We start from the raw sequence: 20,576 nt of genomic DNA, 5'->3' as shown, positions 1-20,576 counted from the left end.
AAGCATTTGCTTGGTCATCTATTCCAATCCTTTGGAACAGTTAATTTGGGTGCCCTAGTCGCTTCATAGTACTATCTAAGAACATTATGACATAGAATGCACTTTAANTTTTTTTAATAAATTAGAAAAAAAGCAAATGCAAGTCATAACGTAATTGAATTCACAATGGATGAAAACTTCTTGAAGCTTTAGAGTGGAACCAGAAGATTGCAAGTTGCATTATTCTAGCTAATGGTGATCGTTTTTTTTAATTGATATTGACTGATAAATTAAAATATTTCATTCACTATGTTTAGTTAGTGGAACAGACATGTTATATCAAGTTCATGCAGGATGATATAAAGTCATCAGGATGTGACTGCCTCATTCTATAACATGGAAACAGCTGATATGAATCCTCAGATATTGATAAGATTGATTCAAAAATATACTTCAAAACAGGATGATAATCTAAAATAACCTTCAAGTTCTGAAACGTTCTTTAATATTAACGTTATGTTTTTTCCAACATTATATCTTATTTCTTGCACCCAAGAATGTACAATTTAGCCAATGTACAATATACATCATTAACTGTTCTTTATTTATAGGACTCCAATCACACTAAGTAGTACATGAATTTGTCATGATGCTATTTTTTTACTTTCATATTTGATGTAAAAGCTCCAAATCATATTTTTTTCCTGCATGAAACAAATTGATACAATAGTTGCCTTTTATATTCCGATCTTATTTATAATCCTTGCATTTGATATAGCGCCTGATCACTTGGTCAAGACAACTCAAAGCGCTTCACAGATTTCACTGTAAAACAGAGTGATTGTGTATTTTGAAGGCGAACATGGCAGCCAATTTGCACCCAACAATGTCTCATGAATGGATATGAAATGATTGAATTGAATCTTGGCAAGAAAATACTTCACAGGAGCCGTGTATAATGGTGTGAGTGGGAATTGGTTTTAACACACAGAACTTCTGTCAGACAGAATTGAGAAAGGAGCACTTTGATTCATTGGAATACTTTCCAATAAACTGAGTGGGAAGGGGGGTTGGTATCCTTGCTGCAAATGCTGCTTTCTGGACTCCAAATAAAACTTGAGTGTGACAAATGGGGTGTAATATGGATTATTTCCAATGGGAATTCCTTCATTTGAATGAATGATAACCAGAGAGCATAATGCACTTCATGGCAGAGCATGGCAGCTCTGCCCCAAAAGTAGATTGCATTGGAGCCAAGTTCCTGTGAGTTGCACAATCTAAATCCAGTTTCCTTATTAAGGAGTCCTATTCGAAATTGCTGCATATTACATCCAGCTTTAGGATGCGTGGACAGGGCTGGAATCTTGAGAGAGATCGCAGCATCGGGATAATTCAATAATATTTATAAATATTTAGCACTCCAGCATTCTTACCCCTCAGAAACTATTATGAAAATCTTATAGTGAAAGGAAAGATGGTTTTGCAGAAACAAAAGGCATTTATTATAAAGGTTTGATGAGGATGTAAAGGAGGAAATCTTGCAGCATCGTACTGGTGAGAAGTGAGGAATTACCAGATTTGCTAGGTTTGATCTGGCATCAGTAAGAATAATGAAGAGGGAGAATTTGAAGTAGTAGCAGCAAGCAATTTTGTCAGTGTTCCTTCCAAAATGTAATTTAACAGACTTTGTGGAATGATTTAGTGAGTAAAAACACAGTTTAATACTGCACTAAGCCATATAGCTACACTAAGCCATTGTAGTCTGCACTGGGTTATTGGTCTTGCCTAAAGCACTAGCTGGGGTACTACAATTGACATCACCATTCCTAGGATAGAGAGGAGGAAAAGTCAACCAGACAGGAGGAAAGGGAAAAACAGATGGACATTGTATAACAGTATAACAGAAGAAGAATGTTAACTACAAATGCATCCTGGAGGCGCAGAACAACCCCAGGCTTCTGTTTTCTACCACATCCCGACTCCTCAGTCCCCCCCGCCACCCCGCGCAGGTCATCTCCTCCAACCTTCACTGTGAGGAGATGCTGGATTTCCTTGAATCCAAAATCAAGGGAATCCGCTCCGCGGTCACTTCCCCTCCAACCTCCACCCACCCCCCATCACGTCTCTCCCACACTCCGATTCCTACCCATCCTCCCTTACACACTTTTGTACCCGTTTCCCCACCCTCTGTCACCAAACTCATCCTATCCCTGAAGCCCACCACCTGCTCCCTTGACCCCATCCCCACTCCACTCCTTATCTCCCAGCTCCATATCCTTGCCCCACATATCACAGACATCGTCAACCTGTCCTTCTCCTCTGGCTCTGTTCCCATTCCCTTAAAAACTGCCACCGTCATTCCCACCTTGAAAAAACCCTCCATTGATGCGTCTCAATGCATCTCCAACCTCCCCTTCCTGTCCAAGGTCCTTGAAAGAGTTGTCGCCTCCCAGCTGCGCTCTTTCCCCTCCACCCATTCATTATTCAAACCCCTTCAGTCGGGTTTCCATGCTGCCCATAGCACAGAAACTGCCCTGGTCAAGGTCACCAATGACATCCTGACCATCTGCGACCAGGGCTCCCTCTGCCTCCTCGTCCTCCTCGACCTATCGGCAGCATTCGATACGGTCGACTACGCTATCCTCCCCCACCGCTTGTCCTCCCACCTCAACCTTCAAGGCCCTGTCCTTGAGTGGTTTAGGTCGTACCTCTCCCACCGTCTTCACTTTGTTTCCACGAACGGCTTTCCCTCCAGCCCCCGCACTGTCTCGTGCGGTGTCCCTCAAGGCTCTGTCCTCGGTCCCTTCCTCTTCACCCTCTATATGCTCCCCCTTGGCGACATCATCCGCAGACATGGGGTTAACTTCCACATGTATGCGGATGACACCCAACTCTACCTTTCCTCCTCTACCCTCAACTCCACGACCACCGATGCCCTGACAGCCTGCCTGTCTGACGTTGAGTCCTGGACGAGAGACAACTTTCTTCAGCTCAACGTGCGTAAAACTGAGGCCCTCCTGATTGGCTCACGTTAGCGCCTCCGCACCTCTGGCGCTGAGAGCATCAACATCCAAGGCTGCACTCTCCACCTCTCAAAGCCAGTCAGGAACCTCGGTGTTCTGTTCGACCCTGAGCTGTCCTTTCTCTCTCATATCCACGCCTTCCATCACCTCTGGAACATCGCCAGACTACGCCACTGCCTCACCCCTCACGCTGCTTAAACTCTGGTCCACGCCTTTATCACCTCAAGACTGGACTATGGGTACTCTCTCCTCGCCGGCCTTCCCGGCACCTCTCTCCACAAGCTGCAGGTCATTCAGAACTCTGCAGCTCGTGTACTGTCCCGCACCAGGCTTCGTGACCACATCACTCCCACCCTCGCTCGCCTCCACTGGCTTCCCATCCCCCAGAGGATCAAATTCAAGATCCTCATCCTCACCTACAAGGCCATTTACGGCCTTGCTCCCTCCTACCTCTCTGACCTACTATCCCCCTACTTATCTGCCCGTACCCTCCGTTCCTCTGGCTTCGGTCTGCTCCACATCCCCCGCCCCAACCGCCCTACCATTGGTGGCCAGGCCTTCAGCCTCTCAGCCCCTAGGCTCTGGAACTCTATCCCCCAGTGCCTTCGCTGCTTCCTCCCTTTCCTCCTTCAAGGCCGGTCTCAAGACCTTTCTCTTTGACCGTGCCTTCAGCTCCCCTCTCGACTCTCTACCCCCTCCTCGCTCCCTCCCTTCCCTCCCCTCACCCTGACCATTTCTCCCTTGCTCGGGTCCTGACTCAACTGTACAGCGCCTTGGGACGTCCTCCTGATGTGAAAGGCGCTCTATAAATGGAATGTTGTTGTTGTTGTTAGTTAGGAATCGAACACAGGATTCAACTGGTAAGTGAACTCATGGGAGCACTTTTTGCATTATTGCTCATCAAATGTTTGCTATTTTGTATTGATTTGCAATGATGTCTTGTAAGATATAAATGTGCTGTGAATGGTGCTACCGTTATATAGATTAGTGCTGGTCAGGATAGGGTTTGGGATGGTCAAAAAGAACATGCAAATTATGAATTAGTACCATCAGAAGATGCAAATGCGGTGCCATCGTTCACATAACCCGTCCACATCAACACAAAACAGTGACATCTGAATATTAGGTATTCCTTCCTTTGACTGGAGTCTTACTGTTACAAAAGGATTGACTAGTAACAACCGACTTCATACAATGCACGCATGTGTGATTGTGTTTTGTTCTCATTGTAGATGGATGAGATAAAATTAAAAGACAGAGCAGTCTACGTGCTGGAAAAAGAGCTGGGGGTTCAGGCTGGGCATTCTCAGAGACTCCAGCTCCAAAAAGAGGCTTTAGATGAACAACTTACCCAGGTCAAAGAGGCTGAAGCGTGGGAAAAACGACATCTGAGTAGCCCGAAAAGGGAACTTCCTTGCGCAAGTGGTGCAGGAGACGCCTCAGATCATTCAGGAAGCCCTGTAAGCACTTTCACACGGTCTGTTCAACAAATTCTGTAACAAAATCTTGATGAGGGGCATTTTGATGCATTCTGCTTTACTCTTTAATACTTATGCAATATTATCACACTAAAGCATTTTTGAATACAACTTTTTTTAGAAAAATATATTTACATTGTAGCCAAATGTGTTCTGTTTCAATAAAGAAGTAATTTTGTGACTTAAGCATTTACCGAAAATATCTATTGGATTTATAGTTGCCATAGATTATATAGTAAGGTTGAGGCTATTTCTAATACTTGTTTTTTGAGGACACTGACTTTTCAAATAGTTTACTTGTTCTTCTGATAAACTCAAATACATGAAAGGCTCACTGCCCTGGTTAAACACGTGGGAAAGATGTGTACTGAATTTAGGTGCATATCGTCCAGGCCCCAGGTTTGCTTAAATGTCTTTCACCGACTAACATCTAAAATAGTCAAGGGAATCTAGTCCTAGACAGCAATGTTAGTCCACCAAGTTTGCGAGATTCTGTAGTTATTAAAACATTAGCAATAAACCATTGGCAGTATTTTAATAGTTTTCTGCTGGGATTATATGTAACTATGTCACTTTGATGCTTCTCTCTTAATTTGCTAATAGCACAAACTGCTGCTTAATTATAAAACAGATCTCATGTTTTAAGCATATGTTATTAACCTTTCCCATTGTTGACTCTCATCAAGATTCTTTTTGCACTAGTTCTTGGTTTTCTTAGCACATGGAATGAAAAGTCCTGGAAGCACAGTGTACTTTTTCTATGATGCAAAAGCCTCTCCTGCACCTGTTGAATGAGGAATCTGTGCACTTTCTAAATAGGTTTTCCAGTTTGCAAAGTCATTCATCGGCATGTTCTCAGTAGCGTTTTCCTTCTTAGTGTGCTGCAGTGTCTAATTAATAGCAATATAGCAAACAATTGGCATTTGAGTGCACCTATTCAAACAAGCACTGTGAATTACAATAAACAACAAAGTCCACTGGTTCATTGGTGAAGCAGTGAATTGCTCTTCCAATACACATACTTTATTTCAATATTTTCTTTCTGTTGTTGTAGAGAAAGTATTAAAAGTGTTATTTTGTTCACTCGATGGTCTAGTGGTAAAGGCACTGTGTTGTTTAGCACTAAGCCATGCAGGAGCAGAGGATGGGAGTAAATTGGCCAAAGACAATTATTTTGTAACATTAACTCAAATTTGTTCAAACCCCATATTGTCTGCAGTTTCTCTACATTTATGTTCTTTATAAATGTAACCGCATAATTAGTTCACTTCAACCCTATAATTTCACATATTGAGCATTTCATTTGAATAAATAAGTGAACTGAAATAAGTTTGTCTGTAGAAATCACTGAACATTGCCAAAGCTAAGATTATGTTTCTGTGTATGTGTGATTTATGCATTGTCTTTCTATGTCTCATGTGTTCATTGTTCATTCTGCCACATAAGGGCATAGTTTACATTTTACAGTAGAGGGGAAAATAAATTCTATTATTTTGGCAAACTCTTCAGTCTCTTTGATCTTGGTCCAGCAGAGAGACATATTTACACTGATGTCCAGTTATCTGCAGTTGATCTTTGTTTTAGGAACAGCAGCTTGATGAAAAAGACACACGTCGATTCCAGCTTAAAATCGCTGAATTAAGTGCAATCATCAGGAAGTTAGAGGATCGTAATTCATTGCTGTCCGAGGAAAGAAATGAACTTGTAAGTAATGCTGATCTTTTCACGTGTTTATCGTTTTGTCCTGATGGATGCATCTTCTTTACTGAAGTATTTACAAATAAAATTTTTTGTTAATCAGGTGGTTCTATTACAGAAAGTCTAATGATACTGTATTTGTACCAGGATTAGCATCAACAGAGGCAGAAACAGTAACCATAACTCTTATATGAAGAATGTTAAGAAGTTTTACAAACTGTGTATATTATATATGCACAATAAAATCGTTCTGACATTTCCTCAACTCTGTAGAAGTTTATGAATTCTGCATCCAAAGCACTTTTAAGTAGCTATAAAGCACTTAGCTTGCAATGTGATGAAACCCTAAAGGAATATTTCTATTGCAACCTATCCTGTATTTCATTTTTATGAGGGTGGACCTGCATAAAAGGATTTCAGAATATTTTGTTCACATTTTATTTCCTTATACAAATATGAGTTGGGCAGCAGAACAAATTCTGTCACATAAATGATGCAAATGGACCTTTTGTTTTCCTCCTCCTGTGCTTTACAATGTATGTAATGCAACAACCACCACCTTGTACCAATCTTTTCAAAAGTATGCTTGAATAAGAAATGAAAGTAAAGTAGTAGGCATTATAATGATATAATAATAATCCTTGTATTTGATATAGACCCGTAATAGGTCTTCGAGACATCCCAAAGCACTTCACAGCACTGTAGATACACAGAATATACTATAAAGCAAATTGACTGAATATTTTATGGGCGTAACGTGGCAGACAATTGCGCACAGCAGTGTCCCACAAACAGTCGTGGACTGAAATGACCAATTTATTATCTTTTTTGAAGGATTTATTATTCCCAGAAAAGCAATCCAGCAATTGACTATCCACCTCGGTAAACAGGCATGTGGAGTACAGAAACTCACCCAACATTTCACTCTGCTGGGAATCGAATCCAGTTCTCTCGCTTGCGAGTGCTCTAAACACTGAGCTACATGACTCCACAATATATATAGTATTATATAGTACTAACTATACCCGTTGCAGTTATGATTGCAACCAGAGGAATCCAATATGGAATGTAGATTTCAGTGATACCACTCACAAACCATTTAATATGCCATAAACACTGTTTGTACACCTTAAGCCAAACGGCCATACATGTGTGATGAGGTCGTAGCTCATCAATGATAGGAGATCCCCCATCAAAAAATATGCCCATGACACTCCCCCTTGCAAGACCTTTCCGATGAGGTATATATGAGGTATATAATGTCAATCGGTTATTGCATTATTGGCGGACAGACACATGTGCGATGCATGAACTGTGCTGGGATCTCTCTCTCTCTCGGCTCCTGGTGCTTAGTCAGTCTGAGCAGGGCTCAGGCTTCATTATAACCCTCTCTCCTACTCCTTCCCTCCTGACACACTCACTCACACACACACACCTTCATATAACCTTTTCCCTTTCCATGCTCCCTCCCTAAAAAAAACCCTCTCTCACCTCCATCCTCGAGAGATTCTGGAGCTCAGCATATTTTTTTTTGGTGGGGGGGGCAAAGAGAGATTTAATTTAAAAAATGTAGCATTGAGTTTGTTTCACCACTCTCTTCCCTCCTTTCTGACCCTCTCCCAATATATCGCTCCAGAAGGCTGTGTGATTTCCTCTGTCACTGCTTTGTTGCAGAATACCATGAATACCTCATATTTTGGGGCTTAATTAAAGCATTTGTTAACAATAGGAGTGTTTTGTTAGCCTTTCACTCTCATGTCCGGCTTGGAAAGAACATAGATATACTTAAATAGGTTATGCCAAGAGTTATTTGCAACGTATTGTCAACTTCCAGGACCTATTGGGTAAAAGCTAACAATTCACTCTCATCTACTAACTTATGGCCTTATGTACAGCTCACTAATACATGTCCATTTTCACTTGTACACCTGTTTCTGTTGGGAGATGATATCTGAAACCATGCAAGCTGTGGTGATTGTGTCAGAAACAAATTTTCACTTATCTAATATCTGCACTAAGTACAATATATCTGTATAAAATGTTTTATCTCACAGCATCCATCTCCAAAAAAAACATGGACTGTTCCCATAGAATACCTATATCAGTAATCATGGACTAATCTCTCCTTTCACATAGTATATCCAGTTTAAATTGGGTTCCTTTACCATCAACACCAACATAATAGCATTGTATATTAGGATAATAGTACACTAAAATTTTATTTTGAACACATAGTCAGACAGCACATCAGCAAATGTGCTGATTTGATGGATTTACAAATTAATTAGTTGCAGACTTCAGATAACGGTAGAAAATAAATTTTAAAGATAAACACCATTCTCATTGTAAGCCTTTCTATCATCTGCTGCCTTTTGTATGGTTAATGGGCTATGCCTTTTTTAATGATTAAAGATATTTTCCCATTTTTAGTTTCCATTTTTTCACATCCTCCTTTCCTAAAAACATCTGATTTCTTTTTCCTCCTAATGGGAGATTTCCATGGGTGCTAGGCAGTATCCCGTACCTGAACCAAGTTGCCATGTTTGAGCCTTGACAGTGAATGTCAGCAGATTATTTAACCATGTAAGCATCACAACTAAGCCACAACTTCACCCAATATTCACATTAGTGCACCTTATGTTATATTTTATATTGTGTTTTGCGATATTCCTGCTCACATTCATCTTATTACAATGTATGAAGCTCTAGAGCCCCATGGGCTAATTTATAACCAGGGCAGAAAATACAAACCTCCAAAACAACAATGCTGATATCTGTAGAATTAATAGACTATTTCATTGCTAACAGAATTATACTCTCACTTAAAGCTTCACTGGTGAGTTGATAGTGTTCGACATTCATCTTGTAACACTGCAATAAACCACAAAACACATTTACTTATAATGTTAATCCAGAAGGTTTCATTCATTCAGACACTAAAACCAAATTAGTTGGACGATCACACAATGTATTTTCCAAGGATTATGACAATTTACATCATGTTGCTTCAAGTGCAATCATAGCAATAAATGACTATCTATAATATTAGTTAGTCACACTTCACTTTATAAATCCCATGAAAATTCAGCCAAATTATTTATATATGCTGGTATTTAATTATATTGGTTTAGCTATTCTTAAGTTATCCTGAAGCATTTTCTGCAAAACTCATTTTAAAGCGACAGGGGCATGTATATAACGGACGTGCTAGAACAGATTGCAGGGAAGGAAGGAGGATAAGGGGAGAGAGAATGCCAAATGGTTAAGCAGCTGATGCTCCATTTTCTTGTCAATTTCCTTGTAATCGACATATTGTATGCATTGTATATAGAATTGAGTACAATAGTAGAAAATGGTTCAATAGCAACAACAAATTCATTGCTACTGCCAATCCCGTCACCAGAATGCTGTGCAAGTGATTGATTAAACGCAATTCAGCTTGTTAAGGCCTGTTGAAACCCATTAAGTAGTAATAGGGGCAATTCTGCACATTGTTTAAGCCTTTGACAAGTGAGTTTAAATAATGTAGAGTTGGAAGAATGCCAGTGTTCCAGATGAGAATGCTATTGTTTAGCTTTGATCTCTGTTCTTTCCCTGGCTGATATACAGGCCCTTTTGTAGTCTGTTTGGCATAAACTATGAGGTCATTGAAAAATGCTAGAAATTGAATATTTCACCTAATTTCTGTTATCATTTTATTTAAACCTGGCATACTTACAAACTGTCAGGCAAAATTGAGCAAAATTGAACATCAAAGGGGTTTTGTTGTTGTTGTTTAATAAAAATGTGGGAAGAAGTTAGAAAAATGAACTTTACCCATGCTTATCATACAGAACATAGAATAGACTTCCAAACAGAATCTTAAATAAAGTGGATTTAGATTCCTAGTACTTAGTTCAGAAATATGGTGAACTAAGAAATGAGGAAATTAGTACTGCAAATCACTGTTTAATCTGATCTTTCTTAAGGCATTGTAATCACATTACTCTCTTTACATTATATTACATTCCTAATTTAAAATTATACTGAGTAAAAATGACCTCAGAAGTAAATGATACAAGGGGTTACGTTTATCCTAAAATTTGATTGGATGAAGATCACCTGCCCTACCATCTTCACATCACAGCATCAAACAATTTTTTTTAAGAATCCAGTTTGCTGGCCTCAACAGCCCTTTGTGGCAACCAGTCATTAATTGCTGTTTGAGTAAAGAAAAAATTCCCAGTGTCTGTCCTAAAATTGCCCTTTACAACTCTAAATCTCTTGATCTACTGTCTTGGTGCATCCTAAAGCACTGTTCTTGGTTTATTTTATCAATTCTGTTTAATATGTGATGTACTTCTATAAGGTCCCCTCTGAGATGGCTCCTTTCAGGAATAAGAGATCTAGTTTGTCTAATCATTGTTTGTAGCTCATTCCTTTAAACCTGAAGCACTGCTGTACTTGATACTGAGACTAAGCATTATAATTAAAGATTTAGGCCATTTTATAAGGTAACATCAAAATTGTCATTTACTTAAACATGAATCAGGCTTGAAAAGTTACCCTTAGCACAGAGAAATAAGAGTTAAATGTGTTATTACCTCTATCTTTCCATGTCAGGAGACTTTTATCTAGGATCACCATAGTGTGAAAGGTTGGCTCAGTTACTTTCAATTCTACATTTCTGTTTTTAGCTCAAGCGCTTGCGTGAAGCCGAGAGTCAGTATAAACCACTCTTGGACAAAAACAGACGCCTCAGCAGGAAGAACGAAGAAATGAGCCACTCGCTACGGCGGTTGCAGAACAAACTCAAATTTCTTACACAAGAAAACATAAAAATGGTATGTGGCCACAGAAACACTTCCATTGTATATTTCAGCAATTAAGCTAAGCAGCAATGCTGGGATTTTGCAGCAATGCTGGGATTTTGCAGCAGATATATAGTGCTGGCTACCTACTATGCGGACAAAAAGGGAGAAAGAGTAGGTGAGTATGATTACTTTCCTGTGCCTGATTATTCTTTTACTAGTCAATGGTGACGAGTCAAATTAAAATAGCCCTCATTTTTTCTACCACTGATTATTTTTCTTTTTGCAAATCTTTTCTGCTCTAGAACACAGCTGCAATCTCATCCAGCCCTATTCTCCTGCCTGTGCTCTTCTCTTCTAACTCTGGTCTGTGCCTCATTTCTCCCTTTCTCCTTCCCTCGATCAGTGACTGAGCCTCGATTCACTTTGCCCCCACTCTCTACCAAAATCCCTTCACCTTGGGTTCTCTCTCCCCACCTTCAAATTCCTATTAAAACCTTTTGTTGAACTAGGCTTTGGACAACACACTTAAATTTCCTCCCCCTTTCCTCCTTGCTTGAGGGTCCCCGCTCTCTATGTAGTTGTTAACAGGGGTGATTGCTGAATGGAGGTGGTTGCTTGAACAGGTTTGATTGTATTATGGGCTTTGGTTTGCCCATTGTCAATGGAACTAAGATACAACAAATAATGGCACAAATATTCAATCGCTACGCAAATTTAGTTATATTTTGTTATAGAAAAAATCTAGCTACTAATTAATAATTTCTATTTGAAATTTAATTACAATTTCTGTTATCTCTGTGAGCATAACAAATATTCTTTAGGTGTTTAAGCAAGATTGTAATCAATATATACTAAGTTATTGTTGGAAATCTGGTGATAGTACATGTCTCTACTTTCACATTCCTCCCATGATATTGTTACACAGGCAGTGTAACAGGAATTATAAGCAAGTAGTGTAGATTGTACATGAATCAATGTCTTGGTATCCAAGTGAAAGATTTGCATTATAACTGTAGTGATGATGAATAAGTTACTTATTAATAACTAGCCAGCAGAAGGTAAGAGTTGGCTATAAATAACTTCACTGTAACTAACATTAGCATGTGCATTTAACTAATGTAAGTGATTCCAGACTCATTGCTGTCATGACAATTATCACTCTTGAAATCGACTGTGTGGTTTTATGTGTCAAAAGGAAAATTCAAGAATAATTGAACAAGTGGAAGTATCCTTCATCACTTATTGATAAGAGCGACGATCAAGAAGTTTATAAATGAAATCTGAATTCCAACTATTTTTGTAGTCTTGAAATCACGTGATAGTGTTCAGCATTTTTATTACATTTTGCTTTCAACTTATTTTGATGCTGGCAGTGGCTTCCTTAGCATCCCCGCACCCGATTGTTAATGTTTGGTACCAAGAGAGGATTAATGATATGGAGGCAAATACTGCATGTTTATTGAGAAGCAATACACCCTTCATTGATACTAATTTTTTCCCATTTTGGGCATGGTTAGTGGAACATAATTTATAGATAAAAATGTTGCCATGTTGTATGTTGTCTGTGGAACATTATTTAAACAGAATTTGACAAAGTAACATGTAAAAGGCATGTTTGATTTTTTTAAAAAAGCTACAATCAATGCAGAACCAGGAAAATATATATATTATTCCTTAAAGCTGTAACCTTCTCTCTACTTTTTTGATTAAATTTTGAAAAAAAATTGACAAACGCTTATACAGGATGGAACATTTTCCCTTTTTGGAGTTGAATGAAATGTGTGCTATTTATATAGCAACTGTGCATCTCTGAAAATGGTGGAGAAATAATGCCAGCCCTTCCATCACTAACATTGCTTGTCCTGTTCTCAAATATCTGTTCCTTCATTAGGCTGACAATTTATCCTGTTTACAGCATAGATTTACAGGAGCTGATGCTAAGACATACAGGAGACAAACAGTACGACATGTGAGTGAATTCCCATGTTTTACTTTGTGTATGCTGTAGGACTGACGTAGTTTGATTGTCAACCGAAAGAACATTTTATAATGAATCAAATTCATATACATGCCCTTTGTGCTCACTGGTGCATTAATTTGAAACATTTGACTTTGTCCAAAACCTATGAGACCCAAACCTCCACCTGATCTTAGTTTTTAAAACCATTTTGCCGTAAAATTTAAAATCATGCAGTCACCCAGCAACCAACTGAAGATTGAAGTTAAGAATTTTCCACAATTTTGTGCCATCTTAAATTTTCAGGCTGACTGAGTGAAATTTCAGGCCTCTGTTTTATTATCAAATCTATCATTTTTATGTGGCTACAGACTGANTTTTTTCTGACACGGGTATTTGGATTGAAGCAATAGCCTTAAATAATGCAGCACAAACAACAAATCTCAAAGGCAAAACATTTCTTTTTCTTTTTTGCAGTCTTTTTAATTGGATAATTTGGGGTCAGATAATTGCAATTTTTCTTTTCATTTCACGCACTGTAAATGCTCCACGTTAGAGTGGAGGATTGTGCTGATCAGCAGTTGCATCAGGTATGCTGCATTATCATCAACAAAATAGCTTCTACCCCATCACAAAGAACTTTGCACAATAAATGCACCCTGGCAAATGATGTGAGCAGCAGTAGTGAAATTGTTTGTTTCTCACTAGCTCAGTAAATTCAAAACTTTAGTCCTGCCTAATTTTCACGGGTCATTGAAGCCATTTAACGGCACATTACCTATGAATATGGGCTAATCTTTTTTATGCCTTGAATACCGAGACTCACATAAAAATAAAGCTGATTTTCACTCAAATAATTGGAGAACAGTAACCCTTTTTAAAATCCTTTGTGTGAATCCAGAAATTTAAATTAAATTGCCTTTAAGTAGATTTGACTGTAAATCAAACGTCAGATTTGAACTGGTTATTCCAGTATCTGGTCTTCCAAAATTTATATATAGCAGTTCACTTGCCATATTTCCAACTGTTACAACCCAAGACATTTTGGATTTGTTTCAAACAAAAGATTTCAATTTTTAAACCAGAATTTAAAACACATTAAAATAAAATTAAGGCAAAATCTCCAAGGAAAATGCATTTAAAAAAATCCAATCCGTTCTTCTGGCAATGCTCAAAGTTGAATGCAGTTGAAAAATAAATCAGTTTTTCTTACTGAAACCCATTTATAATTTTGGAAACGCTCATTAGCAGGACACATTCTTAACCCTGTTCACAGCGGTCACAGATCCATAATAAAAACTGTCCATAATTCATCACAGATTAGCACTAAATAGGGGAATTCAACCATACTGGCTATTAGGAAGGAAACTGGCCAATTATAATAATTTGCCCAACACCATCATCTTGTACTTCCTATTTAAATAATGTTCCTGTTGTGTTGTGGCATGCAGTACCTTGAAACAATCTAGTTTTCAAGTGACTCCATCCTTCCGTTTCTTACATGGGTTCCTGGGGTAGACCAAAAACTGAGCACATCCTGGTAGTGTATTTTCTTTATAGACCTTTCAGTAGGATTTGGTTTATGAATAAGTCACACATTTAATTTTGATTTTTAAAAGCAAACAATTCTCTTACTATAACGGCCATTAATACCCAATGGAGAATGGTTACTGTACAAATTTTCTAACGTTTTCAAATTTGGTTTAATTTTAGTCTACATTGTTTTCAATCTCTGTATAGAAGGAAAGAGTGGGAATCATACGCCGGCCAAGCTCCTTAAACGATCTTGACCGGACTCATGAAGCAAGAGAAATTGAATTTCTTCGCCTACAACTTATTGAACAGCAAAGCATCATTGATGATCTCAGCAAGGTAATGCACTATTTCCTTCTGTTAACAGGTAGGGTGGTCCTAGCTGGACAAGCCACAGAAAAGCTTGCCAGACAACAATATTAATGGCAAGCTATGTTGATTTAGCTGGTTAGACTCTAGCAACAACAACAACAATGCGCACTTATATAGCGCTCTCCACACAGGGTAGTGTCTCAGAGCGATTAACATTGGCGGAGTGTGACTCCAAGCCGGTGGGGGCGGCGGGGGGAAGAGTAGGGTGGGGAGAGGTGGCTGTAAACACAGTCGAAGAGGAAGGTTTTCAGGTGGGACTTGAAAAAGGGGAGAGAGAGGGCAAGGCGGAGGGAATGAGGGAGAGTTCCAGAGTTGACCCCAGTTCCCCAACAGACACTCTGCCTCCTTGGCTTAGCTCCTGTAGCAAATTAGGTCAGGATGCATCCCTCCGGGGAGAGAGTTTGTATTCCATTCCAACAATCTACCTCTGGAATTGTGTAGGTGGGATGCATGGAATTCTCATCTTGGTTTGGATACCCTTAAACATCGTAATAGATTTCCACATGTGTCAGACACCTGGCTGANCCCCCCAAAAAAGCTTACAAACTTGAAAAAGTTCAATTTCAGCCTAACAAAGGCTAACATGACACAGAGACACAGACACAAGATAAAATGAGGCTCGTTGTTTATTACTTTTTGGAATACAACTTCAATCTTTTAACTGTTGGAATGTATCACAACAAAACACAATAAGCATTTAACCAGTCTATTAAAGTATGATGCTTCCCCAAGTTTCTAATTGAATATTTGCAACCAATCTTTTGTCCAATTCCAGTTGTATGCTTTGTGATTCTTACATCAATTCTTTACTTTTATCAGGCATTGGAGACAGCTGGCTATGTCAAGAGTGTTATTGTAAGTATTGCAATCCAGATTTGATTTGCCTGAAAAGAAGTTAGAAGTGCACATCATCATATTGATGTTGCAGCTTCTGACAGATTAGCTATCCAGGGAAATGCTCTTAATGTGGAAAGTATACACAAAGGTATTTTGGGAGGACCGTGCACACAAGCTGAAAGTTGCCCTGTATTCTCACAGGCAACTATCCAAATCGTGTAGCTTCAAATTTGGGAGAGCGTGACCTTTCAGCTATTATGTACCATCCAGAATTTCCTGTTAATGCCAATTTTGCCTCTGTGTCCAAGGCCACTTGCAGAATTTGATCATCCACTATGCAATTACTATTGATCTATTCAGCTGCTACACTGAAAGTCCAAAAAAGTTCAATATCTTCTAAATCACTTCAAAGCACTTAAAGCATCATGCTACATATCTGACCATCATTTGGCCTATAACCAAGAAGCAATACTTTAGAAGCAATAATAAGTAAGAGCTTTGCCCACATGACAAGTTAATTGGAGCAGTCTAGGCAAGGAAATTACCACCGGACACTGGCACCTTGATCCAAATAATCTGACCTCTGGGTTGAAACAAAATGAATCTTGTTAAGTGCAGTTTGGCGCTACATCATATCCAAGAAACTACCCATTGAGATTCAATTAGAGAGTGATTTAATGAAAGGTGGGTTGGACCATCAACAAGCAAGTAATACTGTAAGAGAGAAATATTAACACACTAGGTCCCTATACAACAACATTCTATCATCAGCTCAGCAGAAGATCAAATCAAAGTTCAGCCCCAAATTAAATGACTCTCACAAGGACTGATGGAAGGGTAGTAAAAATTTGTTTCTAATTGTGAATGTAAGCCCAGTATTTTACCATGAAAATGATGAGTAAAATGCTACCCTATTATTTGCTGAAAGGTCAACTGCAATCCAGAATCAGATATCAAGTTCCCACAAAGAGTAACAACTCCACCATACCTATTCTCTACCTAATTCCAAAAAAAAAGTGTGCCAAATGGAAAGAATATGCACAAAAGCCATATCAAACAAACTGTTTACTTCTTTGGCTCTTCCTATTTAATTAGCATGATCCTATCTGAATTATCATGCTTATCCACAAAAAATAATCAAATTCATACCTTTAATAAGAACAGAGCAGTGTTCCTGCTTCCAACTGTGTCAAAACTGATGGAAATCAAAGCGAATGAGAAGCTGATGCAATATTTCAGAAGATCTGCTATCTAATTGCTAATTTGGCTTTGGAGCAAATCAAGTGTTTTGTGACATACTCAAATAGACTCTCTCATTATCTAGAACCCGAGTAATTATAACGCAATGGGTTCAGCATTTCTGCAAACATAAGCTTAGCAAATTGATCACTGTTGAATTGCAAGACAGTTAATAAATCTGAATCTTTGTGATATCTAATCTTCCTTCCTTAATACCAAAGCCATTTTACTTTACAACACAACATTTTGCAAATATTTTAATTCTGAAAGCCTCTCATGTGTTTATATAATAGGATCGGGACAAGCTTCTGCATTACAGAAAACCAAAGAAAAAAGTTACAAAGCCCAGCAAGGTAAATCCAAAAGCAGCAGTTTACTTTGTAATGGATGTAATTATGATTCAACCCACACAAAAAGCAATCGTGAGCAACTTAGTTAAATTTACAAGACAAACTTAAAAATAAATTCTTGGGCTTCTTAGACAAATATATTAAGAAGCAAAATATATCCATTAAAACATAATCCTGACATCTGTTTCAATTACATTTGAATTACACTTTAACTTTAAAATGCCATAATTTTGAGAGTAAAATGCATGGTCCTTTTTTGCTTGATAAAAAGTGGTATTGATCATTAATATTTTATCTTTACAATATACAATCCTATTCGTCAAATGAGGAATGTTGAAAGAGTAGATCTTTTTAGATGAAAACAATAAAATGGTCAGATAGGTAAATATGGGAGCAATGTATTTAGTTCAATTGGAAAATAATATTGTTTTTTAAAAAATGCTGCTACGGTTAATAATTCATTTGATGGTGTTACAACAATCTTACATTTTCCAGTGCTACTTGTAGTAAATAAAGAATCAGACATATTCATAAGACCACAGTCAAGCTGGATCATGGCTGCTCACCTTGGAAAAAATATAAAAATTGTAGGGCAATCTATAACTCAATTCTAAAGTTGTTGAACCATAAAGTCCTACGTTAAACATAATGGTATTCACAAACATTCACAAGTATAACTAGGAGATGATTTGGTCCAAGTGTTTGCAGTATTCTATACCAAGGAGGATCTCAGGAGAAGAGCAAGATTCCCCTAGATGTACTGAAAAAAAATCACTCCAGGCAGTTGTCCTTAACGTTGTAGTAGAAAATTATCTTAATTCAAATATTTTAAATAGAAATTTCAGGGTCATTATCTGCAACAGCGTTTTTGTTTCCTTGAAATTTGAATTTGCAAAGGCTTTATGGATACTCTCTCTTAGACATATTTACATATATTCATCTTATTTTGATACTCACAGAAACCAGTTGTGGAGACATTTTTTGGATATGATGAAGAAACCTCGGTTGATTCTGATGGTTCGTCAATTTCGTACCAAACTGACAGGACCCCGTGCACCCCCGACGATGATCTGGATGAGGTGAAAGAAAAAACAATAGCATTCAGAAAACAGTGGTTTTCTGGTATAATTTTACGCGATTCAATTAGGATGTCTTTTAAAATATTTCAATCGCCATTGAGATGGACAGTGTGTATTTAAGCTTACATTATAGACTTTGGATTTATTGTACATTTATTGGCATAGCTTATTAAGAGATAAGAGAGTATTGGATGAAGAAGGCCTTTTGGTCCATTTTATCTCATTTTTACAGAACAGCTATCCTACTATTTTCCCATTGTGGCATCAAGCTGTTTCTTAAATGATTCATCTCTGCCAGCCTCAAGTCACTCTTCTGAGTAACCTTTTACAATATTGTATTAAATCTGTGTTCGGAAAAATACAGTTAAACTGTAGGTGAGATTCTGTACTTTAACTGAGCTGGTAGAATGTATTCACTGGTTCCTCTATTTAGGGAATGGCGAAAGAGGAGACTGAACTGCGATTTCGCCAGTTGACCATGGAGTACCAGGCCTTACAAAGGGCATATGCTTTGCTACAGGAGCAAGTTGGCGGAACCTTAGATGCTGAACGAGAAGTCAAGGTATGGTTAGAAATAATCCCTTTATAATCACAATGAAGGAAAGATGTCCTTTACCACTCTTTTCTATTCTCTTTAAATCAAATATCAATTACTGCATTTTGAATATCACACAAACTAGCATAGCATAAACTCTAAATCTATGTCAGTGGTGTTATTTGAAACTTAGAAAATTGCGTTACAGATTTGGTTCAATCGTCAGAATTACTATATTACATTTTTTCATCTGACCGTTTTACCTAAAAGACGAAAATGAACGGGTTTTGGTGAAATCTGTTTCTTTCGATAATCACGAAAGCTTTCTAAACGTTTTCATTGTTTGGGCTTTTAGTTATTTATCTTGCCACAACTTCTTAGTGCTGCTCTTGTCAGTAAGACCAATAAAGCAATTCTCTAGGGGGAACATTTACTCCTATAGTCCAGAATGACAGCTTGGAGGTAAAAAGCTAATTGAAGGGAGAAACATTATTTACTTTTATTTTTCCTCCCTGCATTTTAGACTCGTGAACAGCTACAAGTAGAAAACCATAGATATCAAACCAAGATTGAAGATTTGGAGAAGGCTCTTGCAGAACAGGGCCAGGTAATAATTACATGTGTAACATACATCAGGCTCCAAAGACTCAAGGTGTGGAGAATCAATCTTGTTCTGGTGCAATAATGTTATCAGTAGTAGTGGGGCAATAACTTATCTAAGATTTGCATTAAAGATAGACTTGGGCACATTCAAGCACAGGACAATGATAATCTTCAGCGGTCAAGCCCTTCAACACATTCAGAACCATTTTTCAGCCTATGTTCTTTAAAATGGAGAATATAAAGCTAAAAATACAGAAGAAAGTAACTCTATTAATTATCGACATCCATCTGGGCAGCAACCTCTCTATATCCAGCTAACGTTGTCTCCTATTGCCTCCAGCACTAATTGATTATTTGATTATTTGTTGGAGCATTTGATCTTTAGAATGGAAGTAATGCTGGATTTTTGATTGATATCATCTTGATGTGACATTGGCCAGATTTTTCTATGTTATTAAATTACCCGCAGTGCAATAATGAGTATCAGGTATGAGCAATGTCCAGATACAGATAGTAATAATTTACAATCCACCTGGGCATAATAGGGTGGAATTACAAACTCTTAACTGATTTGAGGCCAGGGTAATCAAGACAAATGTGTTTATCACATTACCAGCTATATTGTTTTTAGAAAAAAAAGAAAAGCTGTTCCCTTGACCGTATTATAATTACAATTTTTGCTCAATGATCAATAATCTAATTCTGACTCTCTCAGAGGCCAGTAAAAATGGGAAGAGTACATGTGAAGGTGGACAAGGGAAGATGAGAGGATCAAGACAAGAAAATGGATCAGGAAGCTAGGACATGCAACAGAAAGCAAAGAGAAATCAGGAATAATGGAACAATCCATTGTAAATGTTATATTTTGATGCTTGAAAGCAGTACACAAACAGTCTATAATTACATAGAAATGTGGTTGTAAACCACTCTATTAAGTAATATTTATGTGAAGATCAGATTAAAGCTTTTCAAGACTTCATTCTCATTTGCTTTTTTAGGACATGAAGTGGATTGAGGAGAAACAAGCATTATATCATCGGAATCAAGAGCTACTAGAAAAGGTAATGATTCTCAGACAATTGAGGGTAAATAGAACTTAA

At 38.0% G+C, this 20,576-nt stretch overlaps 1 protein-coding gene across 1 annotated transcript in view; it reads left to right on the top strand.

Annotated features, from left to right (window-relative positions):
• Positions 1 to 20,576, top strand: part of jakmip3 (Janus kinase and microtubule interacting protein 3) — a 56,482-nt gene that overhangs the window by 35,665 nt on the left and 241 nt on the right. The window contains exons 4-12 of the mRNA XM_007896234.1: positions 4,235 to 4,462; positions 6,071 to 6,184; positions 10,855 to 11,001; positions 14,669 to 14,800; positions 17,203 to 17,262; positions 18,219 to 18,338; positions 18,772 to 18,900; positions 19,397 to 19,480; positions 20,475 to 20,537. Coding sequence (XP_007894425.1) covers positions 4,235 to 4,462; positions 6,071 to 6,184; positions 10,855 to 11,001; positions 14,669 to 14,800; positions 17,203 to 17,262; positions 18,219 to 18,338; positions 18,772 to 18,900; positions 19,397 to 19,480; positions 20,475 to 20,537 — 1,077 coding nt within the window. The remainder of the gene's footprint in view (positions 1 to 4,234; positions 4,463 to 6,070; positions 6,185 to 10,854; positions 11,002 to 14,668; positions 14,801 to 17,202; positions 17,263 to 18,218; positions 18,339 to 18,771; positions 18,901 to 19,396; positions 19,481 to 20,474; positions 20,538 to 20,576) is intronic.

The sequence above is a fragment of the Callorhinchus milii genome, unplaced genomic scaffold (genome assembly GCF_018977255.1).
Source record: "Callorhinchus milii isolate IMCB2004 unplaced genomic scaffold, IMCB_Cmil_1.0 Scaffold7, whole genome shotgun sequence".
Lineage (NCBI taxonomy): Eukaryota > Metazoa > Chordata > Chondrichthyes > Chimaeriformes > Callorhinchidae > Callorhinchus > Callorhinchus milii.
Note: the sequence above shows the minus strand (reverse complement) of the source record. Positions and strands in the feature narration are given on the sequence as shown.